Source organism: Carlito syrichta, unplaced genomic scaffold (assembly GCF_000164805.1).
Source record: "Carlito syrichta isolate Samal-C Ts95f unplaced genomic scaffold, Tarsius_syrichta-2.0.1 Scaffold303154, whole genome shotgun sequence".
Taxonomy (NCBI): domain Eukaryota; kingdom Metazoa; phylum Chordata; class Mammalia; order Primates; family Tarsiidae; genus Carlito; species Carlito syrichta.
In genome coordinates, this window is record NW_007247250.1 from 311,175 (window position 1) to 335,305 (window position 24,131).

The window sequence follows — 24,131 nt, forward strand, 5'->3', positions numbered from 1 at the left end:
CCGGGGAGAGGCCGTCTAAGCGGCTGGACGGGGAAGGGAGCGGGCGGTGCTGGACGCGCTCCGCGGGTTCGCGGCCCTCTCCCAGCAGCTGGCGCTGGGCGTGGGCGGGGGTTGCGCCTGGTGGTGGAGGTGGAGGTGCAGGGCTTCGTCGAGCTGAGTCGGGGTGAGCCTGCGGCCGCGCAGGGAGCTCGGGACAGCGGGCAGGGTGAGGGTGCGAGGAGGCTAGGATCCGGGGAGAGCTGTGAGACGTCCCCACTTCCCCACCGTCCTTCTTTTCTGGAATCTTTGGGTCTTGGGTGTCGGAGTTGCCACCTACCGCAGGCTACTGGGCTGGGGGGGAGGGGAGGGTCCATGTCAGTCAGCCTTGTTTCTGCTTGACCTTCTACATATGTTCATCCCCGGGCTTATTAGGCGCTCCACCACTGGCGGTGGTAGGGGAGGGTAGGGCACACGGCCGTGATGGGGGTTCCTGTCTCATTTGGAACCGGATCCCTGTCTTTGCCTCCAGTGCACTTGACAGAGGACCATCAGCCTGATCTAACTGAAAGGGTATCTGACCGGGCCCCTCCCCTGTTGAAAGACTCTCCATTGCCTACCAGAAACAAATCCAAATCTTCCTTCCTCCTTCCCTCCTTTCCCATACATAACCCTTGGGCTCCAGTCACACTGGACAATTTATTCCTGATAGGTACCTGGGTGCATTTTCAGGCCCTTGGACCTCTTTGCACATGCGATTCACCATTCCTGGAATGCCCTTCCCCCTCTTATAAACCTGCAAATTCTTCAGCCTTCAAGACCCAACTCAGATACCTTCTCCTCCCTTGAACCCTGTCCCCACTGAATCCATCCCCTATAGCTCTTTGTACATAATGGGTGTCAGATTATAGCTAGTAGTTTAGCTTGACAGTCAGGCTGCTTGAATTTGAATTGTCACTGCTGGTGACAGACCACTCTGTGCCTCAGTTTCTTCATCTGTAAAATGGAAATGATAGTTATAATAGGGCTGTGAGAACAAGTTAGTGTGTTAGTGCTTGGAACAGTGCCTGGCACACAGCAAGCATTTAATACATGCTACCTATTATTAAAATCATTATCATCATCTTGAAACTCTGAACACTATTATCCAAATTCATTGCTACAGCTTTCTCCCTCCCATCTCCATCCTTTTCTCTTCTTCCTTTTAATCCCATTTATATGTTCCCCAGTTTTTTGTTTTTTTTTTAGTTGGAGTCTCACTTTGTTGCTCAGGCTGGAGTGCAGTGGCACACTCACGCTTCAACCTTCCAAGCGTCTGGAACTACAGGCATGTGCCACCCTGCCCAGCTAATTTTTGGTTTATTGTAGAGATGAGGTCTCACCAGGTTGCCAAGGCTGGTCTCAAGGCTGTAGGTTCAGGCAATCCTCTCACCTCAGCGAGAGGATTGCCTGAGCCACTGCCCCTGGCCTTGTTCCCGTTTTTATTTCCAGTCAGGATCAGTGCTGGGTTTAGTAATTATCACTATTTATTGAGTGCCTACTGTGTACCTTATAGAGGTTGTCTCATTCATCCTTACAACACCCCTAGAGGCAGATGCTATTATTATTATTATTTTTTGAGTTGGAATCTCACTCTGTCGCCCAGACTGGAGTGCAGTGGCTGCTCCCAGCCACCGCAGCCTCGACCTGCTGGGCTCCGGCGATCCTTCCGCCTCAGCTTTCCAAGTAGCTGGAATTACAGGCATGTGCTACTACCCCGGCTGATTTTTTGATTTATTGTAGAGATGAGGTCTCGCTGCCCAGGTGGGTCTCGAACCTGCGGGCTCAGGCAATCCACTCACCTCAGCCTCCCAAAGGCACGGGATTACAGGCTGAGCCACCGAGCCTGGCTCAGATGCTATTATTGTCTCCATTTTACAGTTGGAAACAAGGCCTCTGGAGGTGAAGTACACAGTTTCACAGATAAGAATCTAGATACTATCGCTATGTGGTGGGCAGAGGGCAAGGCTCTTAACTGTGGTAGCATCTACCTGTTGACATTTCTATCTGGTTGTCTGGAGCTCTTCAAATGGCCCTACCCTAAACTGATGAGACCCCCTCCATCTTATTGTCTTGTGTTCCCCATTTCAGGGATGGAACTCTGAGGTTGAAGCCCAAGGCAGGAGTCCTCACATTCCTTCTCCACCTGATTACTCAGTGTCCTGCTACCTTCTGTCTCCTTGCCATCCCATCTCCCCTCTCCCATGCCCACTCACCACCATTGCTTACCTGACTCTTAATAATCCCCTTTAATCCCCTTTCTGTCATTCACTACTCCCCAGCCAGCAAGATCTTTCTAAAAAAAGCATCTGATCATATCACTGACCTGCTCAAGGCTTCATTAGCTTCCTGTTGCCCTCAAGATAAAGCCTAAGTTTTTTTTTCTTTTTGAGCAGGAGTCTTACTGTCACCCAGGTTGGAGTGCAGTGGCACACTCATGGCCACTGCAGCCTCAATCTGCTTGCTTCAGGCAATCCTTCTACCTCAGCCTTCCAAGTAGCTGGCACCACAGGTGTATGCCACTATGCCCAACTATTTTTTGATTTATTGTAGAACTGAGGTCTTGTCAATTTGCCCAGGCTGGTCTCAAACTCTTGGGCTCAGGCAATTCTCTCGCATTGTCCTCCCAAAGTGCCAGAATTACAGATTTGAACCACCACACCTGGCCTAAGAGCACAATTGTAGACATGAAGATACCCAACTGCCAACCCAGACCTGACAACTCCAACGTTTTTTATAGGCGGCTACTTGGTGGGGGACACAGGGCAGAGGAGAGGGTCCTATGCTAGCAAAGTTAAGAGGAAGAGGTAGATGAGAATCTCTCCTGTTGCCTCTTTCTCTTCCCCTCAGGCCTGCACAACCAGCTGCTGGCATAGCTGAAGGAGTTGAGTGCAAGGTTGGAGTGTACCTGGGTGCTATTTCTCCATCTTTGATATCTTCCTTCAGGACCTGGGCCGGGTTCATCAACCTGCTTTTCCCCCTGGGGGTACCCAGCTGGACAGCATGGGTGTTTCCTCTAGGGGTTCAAAGACCTGAGCCTGTGGCAGGCCAGCAGGAAGCCCAAGGGATTGGGGACCTGGGCCAGTGGATATGGAGCAGGTGAACGTGTCTCCTTGAAGACCCGGACTAGGACCCGAAGTCCAGAGTTCAGTTCTTGGAGTCCTGCTGGGGAAGGGATATTTTCCCTGGCTGTTTCCTTAGACCTGCTGTTGGGTGACCTTTTTCAGGGCAGAACATGTCAGAAAATGGATAGCTGGTCCTCTCCAATACACACGTTCCTTCTATTGCTATAGAGTGAGTTTCAGCCTAAGGTTTGGTTCAGTGTCATCTGCAACACAGCTGAGGGTGCAGCTTTAGCATTCATTAACATTCCTGGCACATGTTACAACTCCACAAAGGCATTATTGTGATACCCATTTTATAGACTAAACAGATGCAGGCAAAATAACTAAGGTCACAAGGGAACAAATCCTAGTCACCCTGCTGCTCAACCCTATAGCTGCGTCCACCCCTAGAGAGGAACAGGGCAAAAGTCCAGGCCTTAAGCTTGACCTTCTCCTACCCTGAGCACTTCCATCCCTAGGGTAACTGCAAGTCAGCAACTCGTAGGAAAAAAACAACTAAAACATATTTATTTAATATACATCACAAGGGTTCAACCAAAGACTTAATTTAAAAAACAAACAAAACAAATATAACACCACAGCTCAAGATCAAGGAAAGGACAGACCATCTAAGGAAAAGATAAAATAAAATACGACACAGGAGAGGCTGAATGGCCCAGGTCAGGGCTCCTGGTTGGAGACCTGCTTTGAGTAGGTTTCTTGCAGGTACTTCTTAAAAGCTGGAAGAGAACAGGCAGGTCTCGGTGAGTGTTGGGGACAGGAAGAGTTAAGGTGGGCAAGAGGGCAGCCTGACCAGGGATGCAAAGGTGGTTGGGGAGGGACTGGCTTCCTAGCACAACAGATTCTCCCCATGCTGCCACCTACCTGTTCAGCTCTCCCAGAAGGGTCTGGCTTTCGGGGAGACCACAGGCAAGGCACTCTTCTTAAAAAAACCCTTGGCCCGTGCTCACGTGGAAGGGGCTAATTTCCCCATGTTTGTAATAGCAAACAGGAGCACTAGGCAGAGGCAGAAGTAGGTTGACCCTGACCCCTAACCTAGTCCCAAGTTACTGGAATCCTTCTGTTTGAGGGAGCCTTTAGGGAGGGATCACCCTGTGCTCAGGGATGAAGGACTCACCTGTGGGGTTTTTCCAGAGCTCGGCAGCATGTGTGTTTAAAGGGCTATCGATGTTGGGTTCTGTGGATGAAGAGAAAGAGAATGATTAGGTCAGGAGGGTAGAAGGGGTTGACTCAGGGGGGTCCTGACAGGTTCCCAGGTTGCATGCAGGGAGGGGTGGTCTCTTAAGTCACCTCCTAGCAGGCTCTGGATGGAGAGCAGGATGGTCCTCACGTCATAGAGGGCAGACCACTTATCCTTCAGGATGTCCAGGCAGATGTTACCCTGGGTGTCCACGTTGGGGTGGTAGCAGGGCGTAAGGAACTTCACTGTGGGCGCACTGTAAGGGTAGCCACTGGGGAACTCCAGAGAGAGCTTATACCTCAGGTCTTCATACACCTGGCATTTGGAGAATTAGGCAGGCAGTAAGCTTCACCACCCAGGCCTCATACTGCAACACAAACCCCTAATGTGGGCTTGCTAGGACCTTTTGAATTTCTGTCTGGGACTGGATAGTAGACAAAGTATTAAGCTTGTTCTGGTGCTTTCCTCTTTTCTGGTGGAGACAACAGTAATTCTTTGGGTTAAGGGTTAGAAATTGGCATCCTGTGGGATACTATAGCTGTGCTTTAGTCCAATTAGAATATTAGTCAGTAACATGTAAAAATTAGGAGATTAGACATAGATCTGGACTTCTGACTTTTTTGATCCAGGGTCTTACTCTGTAGCCCAGGCTGGTATGCAGTGGAACGATCATGGCTCAACCACAACCCTGATTTGCTGGGCTCAGGTGATCTTTCCGCCTCAGCCTCCTAAGTAGCTGGGACTACAGGAATGCACCCCACACCTGGTAAATTTTTATTTTACCGTAGAGAATAGGTCTTGGCATGTTGTCTAGGCTGGTCTGGAATTCCTGCACTCAAGCAATCCTTGCCTTGGCCTCCCAAAGTGCTGGGATTACAGGCATGAGCCACTGTGCCCAGCATTATTTTTTTGAGCCAGGGTCTCACTCTGAGCCTATTCTGGAGTGCAGTGGCACAGTTATGGCTCAGCCACAGCCTTGACTTGCTGTGCTCAGGAGATCCTTTCGCCTTAGCATCCTGAGTAGCTGGGACTACAGGCGTGCACCACCATGCCTGGCTAATTTTTAAATTTTATTGTAGAGACTAAGTCTCGGCATGTTGCCTAGGCTGGCCTGGGACTCCTGGGCTCAAGCAATCCTTGCCTTGGCCTCCCAAAGTGCTGAATTACAGGTGTGAACCATCGTGCCCAGCATTATTTTTTTGAGCCAGGATCTCACTCTGTAGCCCAGGCTGGAGTGCAGTGACACAATCATGGCTCACTACAGCCTTGACCTCCTGGGCTCAAGTGTTCCTCACATATAGCTGGGACTACATACCACCACACCTAGGTAATATTTTGATGTTTGTAAAGAAGAGGTCCATTTCTGTAGACTGCCTAGGCTGGTCTTGAACTCCTGGACTCAAGCAAGCCTCCCACCTCAGCTTCCCAAAGTGTTGGGATTACAGTCATGAACCACCTTGCCTGGCCTCTTATTTGATCTCACCTCCCACCTTTCCCCAGATGCAGCATAGTCACACACACCCACCACAACCCTATACTTACTGTTCCAGCTGCTCCATGAATGGTTCCCACCCATTTGAAAAGGTTGTCTGATTCAGGGAAAGCAGAAATTCCTTTGTCACCAGACATCTGGAGAGGAAACACATTTGCTGAACTGCAGGGCATAGCAAAGGGAGTCAGTGGGTAAGCCCCTTTCCTTGTAATCTCATCACACTGATCTAAAATAAAGCAACCAGACCAAATTGATAGGTTTTTCTGAGAAAGTGATTAGATTCTTGGGCTGAATGTGCCCTTCTGGGGAAGAGTATTGGGCTTACAGATTTCATGGCCAGGCTAAGGAAGGAGGGGATGTACAGGGAAACAGAGGCAGCTTTTACCCACAATCTTGTTGATTGCTGGAAATTCGATTAAACATGCTATTAAGTGCAGTTATATAAAAAGCCCAGAGACTATTTATAGACTAGGAAGATATATAATATGGGTACTGAAAGATCTGAGTTGAATGTTCAGGGCTAATATGGCACTCAAAGCACTACCCTGAGCACTTCCAACCCTAGGATAACTACAAGGTAACTTGTACAAAACAACCAACTAAAACATATTTATTTAACATACATCACAAAGGCTCAACTAAAGAATTTTAAAAAAACCAAAAATAACACTACAGTTCAAGGTCAAGGACAGGCCAGTGAAGAAAAATAAAATAAAAAGACCACACAAGGAGAAAGAGAAAGACATTTAGGGGGTATTCCAAGGTTTGACAGGACTAGAAATACCAAGAAGGGTGGGGGTGAGGATTGGGTGTGATGGTAAAACTTGGGTCAGGAAGTAGGGACAGACAGGACAGGAAAGGCCTTGCATGACTTGGGGGAGTTGTGTTTTAGAGATATCATTGTGGGGGCACAGCATTGGGAGGAGAGACCGCTGGAAGAAAAGGTGTAGGTGAAGTGTATGAACTTTTGTCCCAGAAGAGCAAATTCTACTCATCTTCTTACCCTTTTGTCTGGCAAAAAGGCAGAGGTGGGAAAGGAGACTGATAATTGGGTGGGAGATGGACCAATGGGCTGGGGATCTGGGCGCTCGGTGTCACTCACCATGAGGGTCATCAGCTCCTGTTGTAGCCTGCAAAAGGGGCATTCGAAGTTACCTGGGAGTCTAGGCCAGGGCTCCAGGTGGAGCATCAACTTCCACGTGTATCAGGAGGCGCTGTCAGGCAGGTTTCTTTCCCCACTTCCCCAATGTCAGACTCAGCTCAGGGTACACTCACCGGCTCCACAAAGGGGGTCCTAGTGAGTCCTCAGTCTCCCTAATTCCAGGGTCCCTCAGAATGATTCTGACATGTTCTTAATTCTCCCTGCTTTGGCGTTTCTCCCCGGGCCCGACCTCGATTTCTTCCCTTCCCCGTGTCCCCACCACCAAGTTACAGAGGGTTCCTGCTCATCTTCATCTTGGCCCACTCCTGGAGGAGCCTAGCAGCATCCCTGCCCTCCTGTCCTTCGTTTTCTCTTCTTCAAAGAGAACGGGAGGTCCTTATAGAGTTAGTCCGAGCTCCTGTCGTGTCCCTTCTCCCAAATCTTGCCCGCTCCAGGAGGTGGGGATCCCAGAGGTCTTCGCCCTCCACCCCAATGCTCAGGACATACCAGACTCAAGCTCCTGGGGCTAGTCTCCGGCACCCGCGTATCTGCCCTCTCCAGAAGGAGGTGGGGGTCCCAGAAGTCCTCGCTCGGGGTCCCAATGCCCAGGGTATGCCAGACCCGGCGAGTGTTAACCTCTGTATCACTCACCTTTTGCCCACGGGGCCCCGGGCGGCGCCCCCGCTAGGTTCGGCTCCTTTCCGGGCGGCGGCGACGCTGGCGGCGGCTGGGTCGCGGTTTTGGGAAGCCATCCGGGAGGCGCTGGCAGGAAGACAGGAACTCAGAGAACACGATTGCAACTGCAGGGCCGTGGGCCCGCCCGCCCGCGTTTGAATTGTAACTCGTCGGTAGCGTCGACCAATCAGTAGCTCGCTTGGGTTTGATCCAGCCAATGGGACGCGCCGAAGTGCTCTGTTGCTGCGCAACTGGTAGATCCACCCAGCAGCACACCACTATTGGCCGGCGGGAATGCCGCTTCTGACGACCGATTGGCAGAAAAGTCTGCCATTAATTAACGAAACTTCAGCGGATTGGTAGCCTTTGGAAAACGCCGACCATCAAAGGGCCAAGAACAAGTCCACGTGGGACGAAGTCCCTTAAAGTCAAACTGCTCGGTATGCGCGGAACACACGCCCAGCCCTGATCCCTTCTCCCTGGGAGAGGGAGTGTCTCCAATCCAATTTACCCTTCCCCCAAACCGGAAACCTCTGCTCCTTGCCTCATTATAATGGCCTGGAAAACTCTGTAGAGGTCCCAAGTATCTGAAAATCTTAGCGGGGGGAAAAAACTAGAGGCTGATGGCCACAGCAGCAGGCTCCCTGGTTAGAAAACTTATGTTTATATTCTGCCTTTCCAACTGGTTTGCTCTGTGACTTTGGGCAGGTACATAGTGTCTATATGTAAAATGGGGTAACAAAAGCCACCTCTGTATTTTTCATATGGTCTGTAATCTAACTCTCACGGGACTAACCATCACACTCTGCCACATCCTTACGTTAGTTGGGTGAAGAAGCGATCTAGAGGGACAGGACAGACTGGCAAAGTATATGGTGTTCCAAGCTAGGTCTCATCAAGCCTAGGTCTATACTGTGATGGGGGAGGGTTATCTGGTCCTTTCCCCCTACACCCACTTCTTCCAGAGCCCTTAATGTTCTTCTGTCAACCCCCACAAGGCAGACGGCACAGCAGGCTCACCATCTGTGTTTATTACAAACTGTTTAATCGCTTCTTATCCCAATAACTTTACAAATATAGAATCACATGCCAGTCTGAGGGTACTCTGCTGTGAGTCACTATAAACTAGCTCAGGCACAGCTTAATGCCGCTGAGATCCACGTAGGAAGGAGTCCCAGCAGTGGCCTCAGCCATGAGGGGAGGGTCTTGGAGGCAGGCTGCCAAGTGTAGTCAGGGGGCCTGGCCTCAGGTCTGCGGAGGTGCTTCAACAGCACGATGCTCATTCTCTGTCCGTAGTGTCTCCATGTACTTTCGCATCTTCTCAACCATCCAGGAGGGTAGGACAAAGGATTTTAGTTCATCTAACTTCAGGTCCAGGCATCCTCTGGAACAGATATGGAGGAGGGAAGTTGAAGCAAGTGAGAATGTAGGCCCTGCCTCAACAGAGATACTTTTGAGGCAGTGGGGAGGTGAGGGGACAGGAGATCGATCCACTGGTATTACCTGTAGTCATCGCTGGCAGCAAGGTCCCGGATGTCCTCCTCAATGAGGAGATAGGCCTGGGGCAGGAGCAAGGGAGAGTGGTCACTGCCTCTGATTAGTTTTACTCCAACTCAGTTAACACTTTATTAAATATCTGCTTAATGTAGGATCTGCTAGTAGGGGCGGGGGGTGTAGTTTATAATTTAGTAGGGGGAAGTAAGAAAGGAGAGACTGGGGAATGGTTCTCTTCAGAAAATCTTTTCCTCAAATAGACACTTTACAGATGGAAGAGTAGGGACTGGTGACTAAATTATTATTTCTATTTTGAGTTGGAGTCTCACTCTGTTGACCAGGCTGGAGTACAGTGGCATGCTCAGGGCCACTGCAGCCTTGACCTGCTGGGCTCAGGTAATCCTTCCACCTCAGACTTCCAAGTAGCTGGAACCACAGGCATGTGCCACCATGTCTGGCCGATTTTTTGATTTATTGTAGAGACGAGGTCTCGCCATGTTGCTCAGGCTGGTCTCAAACCCCCAGGCTAAGGTAATCTTCTTGCCTACCAAAGTGCTGGGATTTCAGGCATGAGCCACTGGGCCAGGCTAGATTATTTAGTTTTTTTTTTTTTGAGTTGGTGTCTCACTTTGTTGCTCAGGCTGAAGCCACTGCACCCAGCATTTTTTTTTTTTTTTGAGTCGGAGTCTCACTGTCACCAAGCTGGAGTAGAGTGCAGTGAATGGCACGCTCATGGTCACTGCAGCCTTGACCAGCCTTCCAAATGGCTAGAACTGCAAGTGTGTGCCACAGTGCCCAGCTATTTACTTATTTATATATTTACTGCAGCGATGAGGTCTCACCAAGTTGCCCAGACTGGTCTCGAACCCTGGGCTCAGGCAATCCATTCACCTCAGCCTCCCAAAGTGCTGGGATTATAGGCGTGAGCCACAGCGCCCTGCTAGCCTCCTCCTCTTTTAAAAAAGGACCTGATAAGCCAGGCATGGTGGCTCATGCCTATAATCCCAGCACTTTGGGAACCCTGAGCTTATGGGTTCTAGACTAGCCTAGGCAACTTGGTGAGACCTTGTCTCTACAATAACTCAAAAAAAATTAGCCGGGTGTGGTTGCGCATGCCTGTGGTTCCAGATACTTGGAAGGCTGAGGTGAAAGGAAGGATCGCCTGAGCCCAGCAGGTCGAGGCTGTGGTGGCTGTGAGCGTGTCGTTGCACTCTCGTCTGGGTGACAGAGTGACAATCTGACTCAAAAAAAAAAAAAAAAGGGCCCTAAGTAGCTTATGACAAAGTGGCAAGAGAGCTAGCAAAATATGCACGGAAACAGGAATCAGGAAAAGGAGCCATATATGCTAATTCTGAGGACTGAGATAATTTGGTTTTGCGCTCTGTGGCAATAAAGAAAACATGATAAACTACATTGCCATCTAGTATTGGGTTGTATTGTCCTGGACCTATAGAACTGATCTGGCACAATGCCATGGTCTGTGGTGGGTGAGGGCCCTCTTGTCAGCTTTCCATGTAGAAGATGTTAGTTCACCACATTAGAAAGTGTTCTGGGCCAGATGTGGTGGCTCAAGCCTGTAGTTCCAGCACTTTGGGAGGCTGAGGCAAGAAGACTGCCTGAGCCCGTGGGTTCGAGACCAGCCTAGGCAACATGGTGAGACCTCGTCTCTACAATAAAATTAAAAAATTAGCTGGGCATGGTAGCACACACCTGTAGTTCCGGTTACTTGGAAGGCCGAGGTGGAAGACTCGCCTGAGCCCAGCAGGTCGAGGCAATGAGTGTGCCATTGCATGCCAGCCTGGGCGATGGAGTGAGACTTCAACCGAAAAAAAAAAAAAAGAGAAAGTTTTCTGTGTAAGATTTTCTTTCTAGTCTTAGAGATAGGAATAATTGTGTCTCCGTGAGTAATTTGACTATCTTCATCGTATAGGTACTGTGAACCAACCAGGCTACAGGTCAGGTGTCCTTGAGAGGGGCCTACAGCTGAACTTGCAAACACCTATAGAAGTGTACAGGTCTCCCAGGTCAGCAATTAAAAACAACTTTTAAAGCCACATCTTGCTGGTGACTTAATTTTAGGTCTTTTTTTCCCTCCAAGTTAGAGTCTCACTCTGTTGCTCAGGCTGGAGTGCAGTGGCATGCTCACAGCTACTGCAGCCTCGACCTGCTGGGCTCAGGTGATCTTTCCTCCTCAGCTTTCCAAGTAGCTGGAACTACAAGCATGTGCCACCAGGCCCGGCTAATTTTTGATTTATTGTAAAGACGAGGTCTCATCAAATTGTCCTGGCTGGTTTCAAATCCCTGGGCTCAGGCAATCCTCTCACTTCTGCCTCCCCAAGTGCTAGGATTACAGGCATGAGCCACGCTGCCTAGGAATTTTAGGTCTTGTCTTTCCTCTCTGCCTCATTTATTTCTTACTTATTCTATGTTACACTGTATTGGTGGTAAGCTTTAGGAAATATTTTTTGAAATAAAGTGTGGGCATAAACATAGTGGTAAAATAAAATAAAGCTTTCACTGCCAAAAAGCAGTTGGCTTACTAGTTTGCAAAGCATTTAGATCCTGATATGAGCAGTACCAGCAGTGGGATTAAGTGAGTCCTCAGGTAAGGGACACTGCATGTGATGGACAAAGCCCTCCACAATAGTTTTAGAACACATGCAACAATGATTTTCCTAAGGTTGCTGCTTGATATGCTCTGAGAAGTCTTTGAGGTTGAGTCTGGAAGGGGCTGCCAGGTGTGGCAAACACATTTCATTGCATGAGCTAACTCCTGTTGACAAGGGATGCTTTCTGGAGTACTGTGTTAAGATTTCTTTTTGAGTAGGGGTCTTACTCTGTCACTCATGCTGAAGTGCAGTGGCGGCCACCGCAGCCTTAATCTGCTGGATTCAGGTGATCTTTCCACCTCAGCTTTCCAAGTATCTGGAACCACAGGCATGTGCCACCACGCCCGGCTAATTTTTTTGAGTTATTGTAGAGACAAGGTCTCACCAAGTTGCCCAGGCTAGTCTAGAACCCATAATCTCAGGGTTGCCAAAGTGCTGGGATTATAGGCATGAGCCACCGCACCTGGCTCAAAAGATTTTTTATCTAAGTCTGATGAAAGAGTGTTGTGATCAACGAGTGAAATCTATCAATGGGCACATGAGGGATAAGTAATATTGTGTCTTATACCTGTCATTCCTATGCACAGCTAACGTGATCCAAATATGTAGTCCTAGAGGGATGGAGTGGAAAGGTGAGGGGGCAGAGGGAGACCTAGGGATAGGGAAGGGAATCCAGGGATTACAACCTGCTCTTTAGCATGAAGGAATGGGGCTTATAAGTCTTCCTTCCCACTTCCATCAGGCTTTCGGAGACTCCCAGATTTGGAGGTAAACTGTCACCAACAACCAGAATCCTGGTTCCTAGGCTGAGGGTGGTCTTTGGCAGAGTGGCACATGCAAATGATACTTACCATCTTTCCCCCTGTTGCCCGCATATGATGCTGCTCAGCCAGCCAATGCTTGTCCTGGGGGTCAGCTGCATACTGTGAGGGATGAAGTTACAGAGGGCGACATTAGCCTAGTAGAAGGGGTTTTTCTCATTTGGTCCCAGAGCATACTCTTGGCCCTTGAGCAGTTTTTCCTAATAAGTCCATGTCCTAGTTTGGTGGGTGTAGAAAGCTCACTAATCTCTTCAGAGCAAGCTGAGGCAAGTCTAGTATGCCAGGCCATGGAACCCATTTCTTAGAGATTTAGTATACTTCACTTCTAATCCCTGTTCCCTTCCTTTCTCAAAACATAGCATCCCAGGCAACTGGTGGACTGGTAACCACCATTTTAGAGCTGAGATGATCTGAGGTAGCTTATAAAACCTGATTATTATGGTAACCATTTTTTGTTTGAGTCAGGGTCTCACTGTCACTCAGGCTAAAGTATTGTGGCATAGTCACAGCATAATGCAGTCTCAACCTCCTGGGTGATCCTTCTGCCTCAGCCTCTCACTGGAACTACAGGCATGCATCACCACACCTAGCTAATTTTTTCATTTTTTTGTAGAGGCGAGGTCTCACTATGTTGCCCAGGTTGGTCTCAAATTCCTGGGTTCAAGTGATATTCTTGCCTTGGCCTTTCAAAGTGCTGGGATTATAGGCATGAGTCACTGTGCCCGGCTGATAGTGACCATATTTTCTAAAACAAAAATCAGGGCTGGGCACGGTGGCTCACACCTATAATCCCAGCACTTTGAGAGGCTGAGGAGAATTGCCTGAGCCCAGGAATTTGAGACCAACCTGGGCAATATAGTGAGACCTTGTCTCTATAAAACAAACAACAACAAAACCAACAAAACCTCAGAACACCTCATGTAGTGGGGGAGGCAAAATAGCAACATGGTTAAGATCCTGGTTTTAGAGTTACAAATAAGGCTTAAATTATAGTTTCTGCCAGAAACCAGACAGAGGTTTTAGATGGTGTAAATTGGAGCACTAATTTCCTTAAGACTCAATTTCCTATTTGTAAACTTTGTAAAATGGAGAGTCTTAATACTAATAGTTTTTTTTTTTTTTTTAAATTAAGAAAGGTAGATTTATTAAAGGGAAGATACGTTGTGAAGGGCACAATGGGCAGGACAGCTGTGAGAGTGTTGCCTGCCAGGTTTGTTGTTAAGAATACATGAGACAGTGCATAAAAAGTGCTAAATATAGTATCCGACATATAAGTGCTTAAAATAGGTAGAATATTTGAAAAAGAGACCTGGCTAAAAAATCTGGGCTGTTTAAATATTTATTTCTAACTTCCCAAGTAATATAAGTATAAATTTAAAAGTGTGTGCTCTTGGAGCCAGCAGTACCATTTCCAGAAATTTACTCTTCACAACTACCCCGTGTATACACAAGGGTGTTTGGTGTAGCATTGTTTATAACAACAAAATGTTAAAAAAACAATAGGGGAGTGATTAAATAAATTAAGGATTACCCTTTTTTTTTTTTTTTTTTTTTTGGAGTCAGGGTTTCACTTTGTTGCCCACGCTGGAGTGTAGTGGCATAATCATGGCTCACTGCAGCCTTGACTTCCTGGGATCAGGCGGTCCTTCCACCTCAGCCTCCCAAGTAGCTGGAACTATAGGTGTATGCATCATACTGGGCTAGTTTTTTGATTGTTTGTAGAGATGAGGTTTCACTGTGTTGTCCAGGTTGGTCTTGAACTCCTAAGCTCAAGCAGTCCTTCTCACCTCAGCCTCCCAAGGCGCTGGGATTATAGGTGTGAGCCATTGCACTGGCACAAGATTATCTATTCTATGAACTCTATACAGTTGTTAAAAATAAAGTGAGGAAGATTTAACTTAATAGTGTAAATTGATCTGGTGCAGTGGCTCATGCCTGTAATCTCTAAGATATTATCTACCATATTTACAGTGGTCAGCAGACTTTTTCTTTAAAAGTTCAGTTGGTAAGTATTAGGCTTTGCTGGCCATGTACATCTGTTGTTTCTTCTTTTTACAATTCTTTAAGCATAAAAAGCCTGAAATGGATCAAACCAGACTAACCAGGCTATAGGCTTACCATCCTAGTTTGTCCTGCACTAGAATGTACTCTATGAGGGAAAGGAATTGTCTGTTTTGTTCACTGTTCTACCTCCAGTACTTTGTGAGAAGGTTCTATATTTTTGTAGAGATAAGGTTTCACTATATTGCCTAGGCTGGTCTTGAACTCCTGAGTTCAAGCAATCTTCCTGCCTCGCTTCCCACAGTGTTGGGATTATAGGCATAAGCCACTGTGCCTAGCCGTGAGAGGGTTCTTGGCAAATAATGGGCATTCAATAAATATCTGTCCGATAAATGAATAAATTCTTGAGTGAAAAAAAATTAGACAATATGTATAATACAATAGCAATAACATCAGCAAAATAGTATTTTTCTTTTTTTTGAGTTGGAGTCTCCCTCTGTTATCCAGGCTGGAGTGCAGTGGCACGCTCACAGCCACCGCAGCCTCGATCTGCTAGGCTCAGGCAATCTTTCTGCCTCAGCTTTCCAAGTAGCTGGAACTACAGGCATGTGCCATGAAGCCCGGCTAATTTTTTGGTTTATTGTAGAGACGAGGTCTCAAGTTGCCTAGGCTGGTCTTGAACTCGTGGGCTCAGGCAATCCTCTCAGCTGCCCAAAGTGTTAGGACTATAGGTGTGAGCCACCGCACCCACCCAGCAAAAGTTATTAAAGGGCAAGGACACACATGCATATGCGTGTATGGAGGGGACTGAGGATGGTTACTACTGTGGTTGCTGGTGACCAAGAGAGTGAGTTGGAAGTAAAGGGAGTATCTTGTGTTTTGCTCTCTATTATCTCCTGTGTATTGTCTTTTTACCAGAATGGGTTTATATTTCTATAATCTAAAAAAAGGAAAAGAAAAATTTAAAAAATGCCTTTTAAGGGACAGAAAAATGGACAAAAGATATAGGCAGTTTACAGAAGAAATACAAATCGATTCTAAATAACTGAAAAGATACTTACAATCATTAATAGAAAAACATCAAGTAAAAAATTTCCCTTCACAGCCGGGCTCGGTGGCTCAGCCTGTAATCCCTTACTTGGGGAGGCTGAGGTGAGTGGATTGCCTGAGCCCGCAGGTTCGAGACCCGCCTGGGCAAGAGACCTCATCTCTACAATAAATCAAAAAATTAGCTGGGCGTGGTAGCCCGCGCCTGTAGTTCCAGCTACTTGGAAGGCTGAGGCGGAAGGATCGCTGGAGCCCAGCAGGGCGAGGCTGTGGTGGCTGGGAGCGGCCAATGCACTCCAGCCTGGGTGAGAGTGAGACTCCAACTCAAAAAAAAAAAAAAAAAAAAAAGAAAAAAAAATTTTCCTTCACTTATTAGACTGAAAGAATAAAAAGGAGATAATATTCACTAGTAATGAGAGTGTGAGATGGGAGTTTATTACAAATGGTGGATTTTAGAATTGGGAAACTATGTTAACAATAATGATTAACATTTACTGAACCCTTACTTGTGCCAGGCATTATGCTGGGTGCTTTGCTGCACTCTCTCTTAATTAGCCCTAAGGAGCTGGTCTATTATTGCTCCCACTTCTTAAACATTTTATTTATTTATTTATTTGAGTCGGAGTCTCTCTCTGTTGCCCACCACAGCCTCGACCTGCTGGGCTCAGGTGATCCTTCTGCCTCAGCCTTCCAAGTAGCTGGAACCACAGACATGTGCTACCATGCCCGGCTAATTTTTTTTGATTTATTGTAGAGAAGAGGTCTCATCAAGTTGCCCAGGCTAGTCTCGAACCCATGGGCTCAGGCAATCCTCTCACCTTGGCCTCCCAAAGTGCTGGGATTATAGGCGTGAGCCACCACACCCAGCCAACATTTTAATTTAATTTAAGTTTTTTAGGGATAGGGTGTCACTTTGTTGCCCAGGCTGGAGTGCTGTGGCACAATCATAGCTCACTATAGCTTTGAACTCCTGGGCTCAAGAGATCTTTCCGTCAGTCTCCCATGTCTGGATATTTGAAACCATACTTTTAACTATCATGCAATGGGAATTCAACATAGGTCCAAGAGCGTATCTATTTTGGGGATGATACAAGTAAGGCTCTTAGAGGTGGTTGACCTTAAATAACAGTCAGACAGATAAGGGTAGGACAGGAAAGTCATCCAGGTAAGGGGAACTGCAGGAGTGAAGACGTTATGAAGAGAGAAGTAGCCAGTAAGCAAATTGTTTAGGTTTTGGACTCCTAGGATATCAGACTGGAAAAAAGAGTGAGAAGGTCTGCCCTTCCAAGAACTTGCTAACTTGCACAGAATGTGCAAGAGAGCCAGTGATGCTGGGACCCCAAAGGAACTGTGCAGTTCTGGCAAGGGGCATCAAGCCTTATATACAATGCATAAAAACGTGTCTGGAACACACATACACTGTTTTTCTAATCTACTTAGGTGCTTGTGTGACTGACAAAACACAAAATCATTTAAGATTAAACATACACATATGACATACACAAAAAATTATACACATATATATATAATTATCATATACATTTATAATTTCCTCCAACAGTGGAGACCAAAGCCCAGTGTTCTCAGGAGAGGCGTCCCTTTCTTGAAAAGGGTAGAATCCTGTCTTACTCCAATCTCTTTATTTTATAGACAACTGAATAAAGCAGTGGTTATGAGCTCAGGCTTTGGTGAAGACAGATCTGAATTTGAAGGTCACCACTTACCAGCTGAGTAACACTGGCAATAACTCAGCCTTTTTCGTCTGCTTCTTTTGAATTTGTAAAATAAGGATGATAGTATATATCTCATGAGATAATGTAAGTGTAGCATTTAAATCCGTGTTTGGAACCCAATAAGCAAGCACGGAAAGTAGCTTTATTACTGATCACAGAAGGACTGAGTAAATCACAAAACATAAAAATAAATTGCAGAGGGGCAACTAGAGCCCAGATGTCCCGGCTTGCAGATCAGTGTCTGTTTCAAGTTTCGCTGTGTCATACTGCACAGAGAATGCCTTCTACTCCCAATGCAATGGCCTGCTTACCTCCCAGCACTCACTTACCTTAAAGAGGTGTGGGTGCTTGATGTAGATTCTCCCTCTGGTACCCCCCATCCCCAGGGCCCTGAAAAGTAAAAGATGAGTGGTAAGAGTTCCAGAAGGTGCAGTCCTGGTAGTAGACCTCTGAGTGTTTCCTCCATCAGTACCAAAGCTCTTAGACTTACTTGTTGGCTCGAGATCCCAATACAAAGGTAGTGGATTCATTCAGGCGAGCTGGGTCCCACTATGCAAAAAAATAGAGAAGTGGTTGAGGGTGAGGTTTAATCTGGTGGGCGGGCAGAAACGTTCTTCCCCCTGCCCTTTCCTAACCCCCACCCTTGTCCACTGTTCAACAAACTTTACTCAAGAAACTGATCTTACAATATGCTAGACCCTATGTTAGATGCTGGGGATAAAGAGATGAGTAACAAAGTCTCTGTTCTCTAGAACACCACACACATATGTACAGTTATACCATTATGCAAAGGGGTAATGACAGATAAGTACAGGGGGTAAAGGGTGCCAGAGGAAAGGATATAGCCAGGAAGGCTTCCTTAAGGAAGCAATTCCCAAGTAAATTCTGAAAGGGTAGGTAAGCACAAGTTAGACAGGGTAGAGGAGAGGAGGAAAGGCATTCTAGACAGAGTGCAGCATGAGCAAAGGAAGGTGAGAGCTGGCTTGGCATGCTGGAGAAACTACAAGGAATTCTGTGCTGCTAACGGAGAGAGTACAAATTAGGGAGTGCCAATTGATGGGGCTAGAGAGAGAAGCTCAGAGGAGCTGAAGGCCTTGTAGGCTATGTTCAGGGGTTGCAATTTATTTCTTCTCTAGGCAATGGGGAATCACTGAAGGCCTCTAAACTGGAAGTAAGGATCAGATTTACTTTAAAGGTAGCTCACCCTTCTAGTAATGTGAATAATGAATGTGAAGGGCAAGACTGCAGGCAGGGAGAGCAGTTTAGAGGCTGTTGTCATAAAGCAGTATTTTATTTATTTTATTTTAATTTAATTTTTTGGAGTCAGAGTGCAGTGGCATGCTCACAGTCACCACAGCCTCCACCTGCTAGGCTTAGGTGATCCTACTACCTCAGTCTTCTAAGTAGTTGAATCTACAAGTGTGCACCATCACATCTGGTTAAGTTTTTGACTTATTGTAGAGACGAGGTCTTGCTAAATTACCCAAGCTGGTCTCGAACCCTTGGGCTCAGGCAATCCTTTCACCTCGGCCTCCCAAAATGTTAGGATTATAGGTGTAAGCCACTATGTCTGGCCAAGATACATGTTTTAAAGTAGAGAGGCATGGGATGAAAAAAGAGGCATGAGAGTTTTAGCATGTGGTGGTCCCTGAAACCATAAGAGAGCTGATTTAGATCATGTAGAGAGTTACTTTAGGTGGACAAGTGGGTCAAGGAGGGAATTCTGGGAACACCCATTATATGGGCCACTGCTCGTGAGGAAGAGCTCACGAGAGAGAAGGGATGTTTGGAGAAGAGCAGAGATTCAGGAGAATGCAGGATCGTTGGCTCTAAGGAAGTAGAGTTTTAGAAGAAGGGCATGAACCAGTGTGAAAGCAGAGAGGACCAAAAGACAAGAGGTGGACAATGTCTGTTGGACACAGCCTCCACGAGGACACGGGTGCTTTTATCTACCTACTGGGGTTCCACAGATGGTTTGTATAAAGAAAGAATGTGATTGCTAAAATAGCTTGCATAAAGAAAATGTGGTACATGTGCATGATGGAATATTATGCAGCCACAAACAAGGACAAAATCACGGACTTCCCAGCAAACTAGATGCAGCTGGAGACTCTCATACTTAGGGATCTGTCACAGAAAAAAAGAACCAAATACCATATGTTCTCATTCATAAGTGGAACCTGAATATTAACCACAATAACACAAGGGAGAGATCACAGTCACGGGACACTGCTAGGGGAGGAAGGTGGGGACACACAATAACCCCAAGGGTACTTGGTCCTAAACCAGGAGAACTAAGGACAAGCTGGAGGCCCAAACTTCACTTACACATAGACTACTTATGTACCTAATCCTGACTTGTACCCCACATCTCTATAATAAAAGTAAAATAAAATAGCCAGGTGCAGTGGCTCAAGTGTAATCCCAGCACTTTGGGAGGCTGAGGTTAGAGGATTGCCTAGGCTCAAGGGTTCGAGACCAGCCTGAACAACTTAGTGAAACCTCATCTCTACAATAAATCAAAAAATAAGCCAGGTGTGGTGGTACATGCCTGTGGTTCCAGCTACTCGGAAGGCTGGGGTAGAAAGATCACCTGAGCCCTGCAAGTTGAGGTTGCAGTGTCTGTCAGTGTGCCACTGTACTCTAGCTGGGGTGACAGAGTGAGACTCTGAATCAGAAAGCAAAAAAACAAAAACAAAAAAAACAAATCATGCGTTCAAGACTTGGCTCTATTACTTTCTAGTGATGTGACTTTGAGCAAGTCTCAAGTGCATTATTTATTTATTTATTTATTTTTGAGTTGGAGTCTCACTCTGTCACCCAGACTGGAGTGCAGTGGCTGCTCCTGGCCACCGCAGCCTCAACTTGCTGGGCTCCGGCGATCCTTCTGCCTCAGCCTTCCAAGTAGAAGTGCATTATTAAGTGTATAAGACAACTGGGTAAAATAAAATAATTCCTGCCCACAGGGGAGCTTGCAGACAACTCCTCAATTATAGAATAACAGAATTTATCTGAAAAATTTGTTATAAAGATTAAATAAGGTAATCTATATAAAAGATTCAGGGCAGTATCTCTCACATAGTAAGTACTGCATAAGTTTTAGTGGCCACTAGCTCTTACAGGGAGAAAACTTCAGCAAAGACTCAGGCTCTCTCTTTGTTTTGCTTTTAATTCCATTTCCTACATAGGATCCTCTCTGGGGGCCAGAGTGGCCTGAGGTGGAGAGGGGAAGATGGCTCTGGAATGGTGTGTACACACCCTTCACCACTCCATGCCCCTTTCCCTCATGGTGGGCCCAGAGCCTTGGTTAAGTCCTCCTGGGACAGTTGTCACTGCCATATTCACATAATCATACCTTGGGGCCTTCCCGGCGAATTGGTTCACAGGATTTTGGTTTCCATCTGCTTGGAAGGAAAGGAGAAAAGTGAGTTCTCCAAGATGAGGCCTAGGAGTGTAAGAAAACTTGCTGCTGGTGGTAGGAGCTCCTTATCACTCTTACATTAGCCCTGGGTGCCCTCCTACCTGCTAACCCTTTAGAGCATCAAGGAAAGAGCACTGGACTAGAAGCCATTCTAGTACTTAAGCTTTGAACTTATGTAGTGGTGTGGACAACTCCAGGAACCTGAGAGATGGCTTTCCCATCTGTCAAAAGAAGATAAAATAGCAACTGCCCTGCCTGTCTTGTGTCTGTGAAGAACGACATTGCTTCGGGTAGGAGATAAATCTAAGGGATGATGATTAATGCTATTCTATCTTCCACAATAATAGTTTCAATTTATCCCCACCCCCTTTAACCAGACCAGTGTGGCTTTATCTGTTTTATATATATTGGGTTTCCTTTAAAAAAAAAAAATCAAAATTCACACTATTGGATATATACCAGGCTTTTGGTAAAATTTTTGTTTGAAAAAAGATTCTGCTGCTTCAAAAAAATCTTTGAAAAAGGGGGATGAATAGACAGAGCACATAGGGTTAAGGTAGTAAAAGAACTCTGTAAAACACCATGATGGTGGGTATATGTCATTATACATTTATTCAAACTCACAGAAAATGTAACACCAAGAGTGAATGAACCCTGGGGCCAGGTGCAGTGGTTCACACCTGTAATTCCAGAACTTTAGAAGGCTGAGGTAGAGGACTGCTTAAGCTCAGAAGCTTAAGACCAGCCTGGGCAACAACAGTGAGAACTTGTCTCTACAAAAAATAAAAATTAGCTGGGTGTGGTGGTGCACACCTGTAGACCCTGCTACTGGGAGGCTGAGGTGGAAGTATCGCCTGAGCCTAGGAGGTCGAGGCTGTAGTGAGCTGTGAGCATGCCACTGCACTCCAGCCTGGGCAACAGAATGAAACCCTGACTCAAAAAAAAAAAAAAAAAAAAGAGTGAACTCTCATGTGTTATTGATTGATTGACTGCCTCATACCTTTTCTGTCTGATGAACCCTTATGTAAACTATGCATTCATCATGAATTGCAACAAATGTACCCCTCTGGTGCCAGATGTTTATAATGGCAAGATTATATACTTGGGGTGGGGAATACATGGAATATCTCTTTACCTTTCTCTCAATTTTGTTGTGAACCTAAAACTCTAAAAAAATTAAATCTTAAAAAATCTTTAGGCCAGGTGTGGTGGCTCAAGCTTGTAATCTCAGCACTTTGGGAGGCCAAAGAGGAAGGCTTGCTTGAGCCCAGGAATTTGCAATATTAATTATATCTTCTTTAGAGGGCAGTTGTAAGAATTAAAAGGTAAGGTATGTAAAGTATTAGACAAGTTACAAGCATTCAATATATACTAACAATGAAAAAACCTTGGTGTCTAATCAAGCTGGAATCAAGGCTGTTCTGGGTCAGAAACAGGATAAAACCATTTCTTGCACATTGTCCTCCTTCCTTTCCCCCCAAACCAGGGTAACCCCCCCTCCATAGTGCCTTAAGCAGATGGATCTGATTTTCTGATTTTTCCAGGCACAGAACTCCAGCTTCTTTTCCTCCAGGGTCCCTCGGCCCCCCTGCTCCTTTCAGCTCTCACCACACTATTGGCCCTACTCACACCATGCCGGTAGCTGCCCGGTCGTTTGACAGGATGTGTCCGGGAGGTCGTCCTTTTCTCTGTCACAAAGAACAGCTGTTAGAGGCCTGACCTTGTGGTTACCCCCACCCCCCACTGTCAGGTCCAGGGTCACTTGGTGGAGATGGTTTTCCAAAGAGATCAAATGATGCTTGAGAGGGAAGAGGGAGAGCACTGCCTCCTCATGCCTAAGAAGGCCCAAAGGTGCACAGACAAAGCCTAGCACCTTCCTCTGGAGCTGAAGAGCCTTTTCCCAACCAGAGAACGAACAAGGAAATGTACCTTTTTAGGAATGGGGCTTCCTCGATGGGCACATTCCTCTTCTGCTTGCCGGCCACGCTGGAGGAAAAGGGAAGGGAGTCATTGGAGGACCAGTGCCTGGGAGCTGTGGGTTCTCTGGTTGCAGAAGACAGAGCCCTTGGACTATATTCATCCAGCCCGACCCTGACCGAGGTCTCAGAAGCCCATCCAGCATGATGCTATTTGGATCTCATCCTACAAATGGGTGGTGCAGGAAACTTCCCTGGGCCCACATATTTCACCTGCCTCCCAGGCTGATTGGTCTCCCCCTCCAATACTCCAGGACACAGTGACTCTAACCTTTATCCCTGGAAGCTCATGTGTCAACCTGGGTATTACTTTTTCTCCATCTGAAAACAGTAGCTTTGCCTGAAGGAAAAGACGAAGTGTTAATAGTCATTATTTTGGTGGGTAAACACACCCTGCCTCTATTTTTATGAACATAACTCCAAACTGAAGTTAAAACTTTTCCATGGTCAATAACAAAGGCACAAATACATAAATGTATATTTATCTGTATACAAATAGACATTTAATGTTTTTAAAATTTAAGTTATTAATGATCACTGTTGAAAATGTAAATAAGCAAAACAAAAAAAGTCAAGCCTGAAATTTCATTACCTACAGAAAACTACTGTTGAACATTTCAATGTCATTCTTCCTCATTTTTCCATGTAAATATATACTATATATTTTTTCTAACTAAATTCATTAGCATAATACACAATCCTCAGTAAACTGCCATTTTTCCTTTAATAAATATTCAATTTCTAGGACATAAATGTTGGGGTCACAGCAGTAACCAGGATAAGTTCTTGTGGCACTTATATACTGCGGGTGATCTGGATGATAAACTAGATAACTGCAGATCATGATAGATGCTATGAAGAAAAAACTGCAGGCAGATGTGACAGAAAATCACCAGGGGGGAGGGCTACTTTAAGGGGTGGTCAAAGAAGGCCTTGTTGAGAAGGGGGTCTCTGAGTTGAGATGTGGAGACCATAACAAAAGCTGAGAGAAGTGTGTTTCAGCAGCAGGGAGTGCAAAAGCCCGACAATAGGAAGATGGCTCATTTCAGAAAGAAGAAGATGGCCTGGCAAGTAATGGGCTGAGGGGAGAGGGGCGGGTGGTACATGAGTGGGGGCCTTGCAGGCCAGGTGGAGAGTTGGGTTTGGTGACCTCTGGAAGTGGCATTTGATGGTGCTGATGCTCCCTCTTCTGGAAAGATTCTTTCTACTGGCTCCTGTGGCCACACTTCCCCATGTTCCTTATACTTCTCTGGCAAATCTTCCTCAGCCTTCTTTGCTGGCCTTTCCTCCTCAATATAGTTCTTTTCACTCTATCCTCTCATTAGATATTCTATCAGCTCTTACCTATGTTCACAGCTGTAGCTGAAAGGCTATCTTTTGAGAAAGGCTCTCCTTTCTGCA

At 46.3% G+C, this 24,131-nt stretch overlaps 3 protein-coding genes across 4 annotated transcripts in view; 1 reads left to right on the forward strand and 2 right to left on the reverse strand.

Annotated features, from left to right (window-relative positions):
• Positions 1-2,891, forward strand: part of TNNC2 (troponin C2, fast skeletal type) — a 5,932-nt gene extending 3,041 nt beyond the window's left edge. The window contains exons 6-7 of the mRNA XM_008057935.2: positions 89-205; positions 2,866-2,891. Coding sequence (XP_008056126.1) covers positions 89-205; positions 2,866-2,891 — 143 coding nt within the window. The remainder of the gene's footprint in view (positions 1-88; positions 206-2,865) is intronic.
• A 735-nt stretch (positions 2,892-3,626) lies between these two features.
• On the reverse strand, positions 3,627-7,819 carry UBE2C (ubiquitin conjugating enzyme E2 C). Of its 2 annotated transcripts, XM_008057931.1 has the most exons (6): positions 7,605-7,819; positions 6,915-6,942; positions 5,863-5,949; positions 4,431-4,635; positions 4,258-4,317; positions 3,627-3,859 (listed from the first exon to the last, which is right to left on the reverse strand). In XM_008057931.1, the coding sequence occupies exons 1-6, from the start codon at positions 7,703-7,705 to the stop codon at positions 3,801-3,803; spliced, it is 540 nt and encodes a 179-aa protein (XP_008056122.1). In that variant the 5' UTR covers positions 7,706-7,819; the 3' UTR covers positions 3,627-3,800. The 2 variants fall into 2 exon arrangements, with proteins under 2 accessions (XP_008056122.1, XP_008056123.1); XM_008057932.1 differs by lacking the exon at positions 5,863-5,949.
• An 824-nt stretch (positions 7,820-8,643) lies between these two features.
• DNTTIP1 (deoxynucleotidyltransferase terminal interacting protein 1) overlaps positions 8,644-24,131 on the reverse strand; it is a 29,395-nt gene continuing 13,907 nt past the window's right edge. The window contains exons 4-12 of the mRNA XM_008057936.1: positions 23,002-23,070; positions 22,684-22,740; positions 22,384-22,442; positions 20,689-20,734; positions 17,824-17,882; positions 17,663-17,723; positions 12,583-12,654; positions 9,132-9,187; positions 8,644-9,012 (exon numbers count right to left, since the gene is read on the reverse strand). Of these exons, the coding sequence (XP_008056127.1) occupies positions 8,874-9,012; positions 9,132-9,187; positions 12,583-12,654; positions 17,663-17,723; positions 17,824-17,882; positions 20,689-20,734; positions 22,384-22,442; positions 22,684-22,740; positions 23,002-23,070 (618 nt within the window). The 3' untranslated portion in view covers positions 8,644-8,873. The remainder of the gene's footprint in view (positions 9,013-9,131; positions 9,188-12,582; positions 12,655-17,662; positions 17,724-17,823; positions 17,883-20,688; positions 20,735-22,383; positions 22,443-22,683; positions 22,741-23,001; positions 23,071-24,131) is intronic.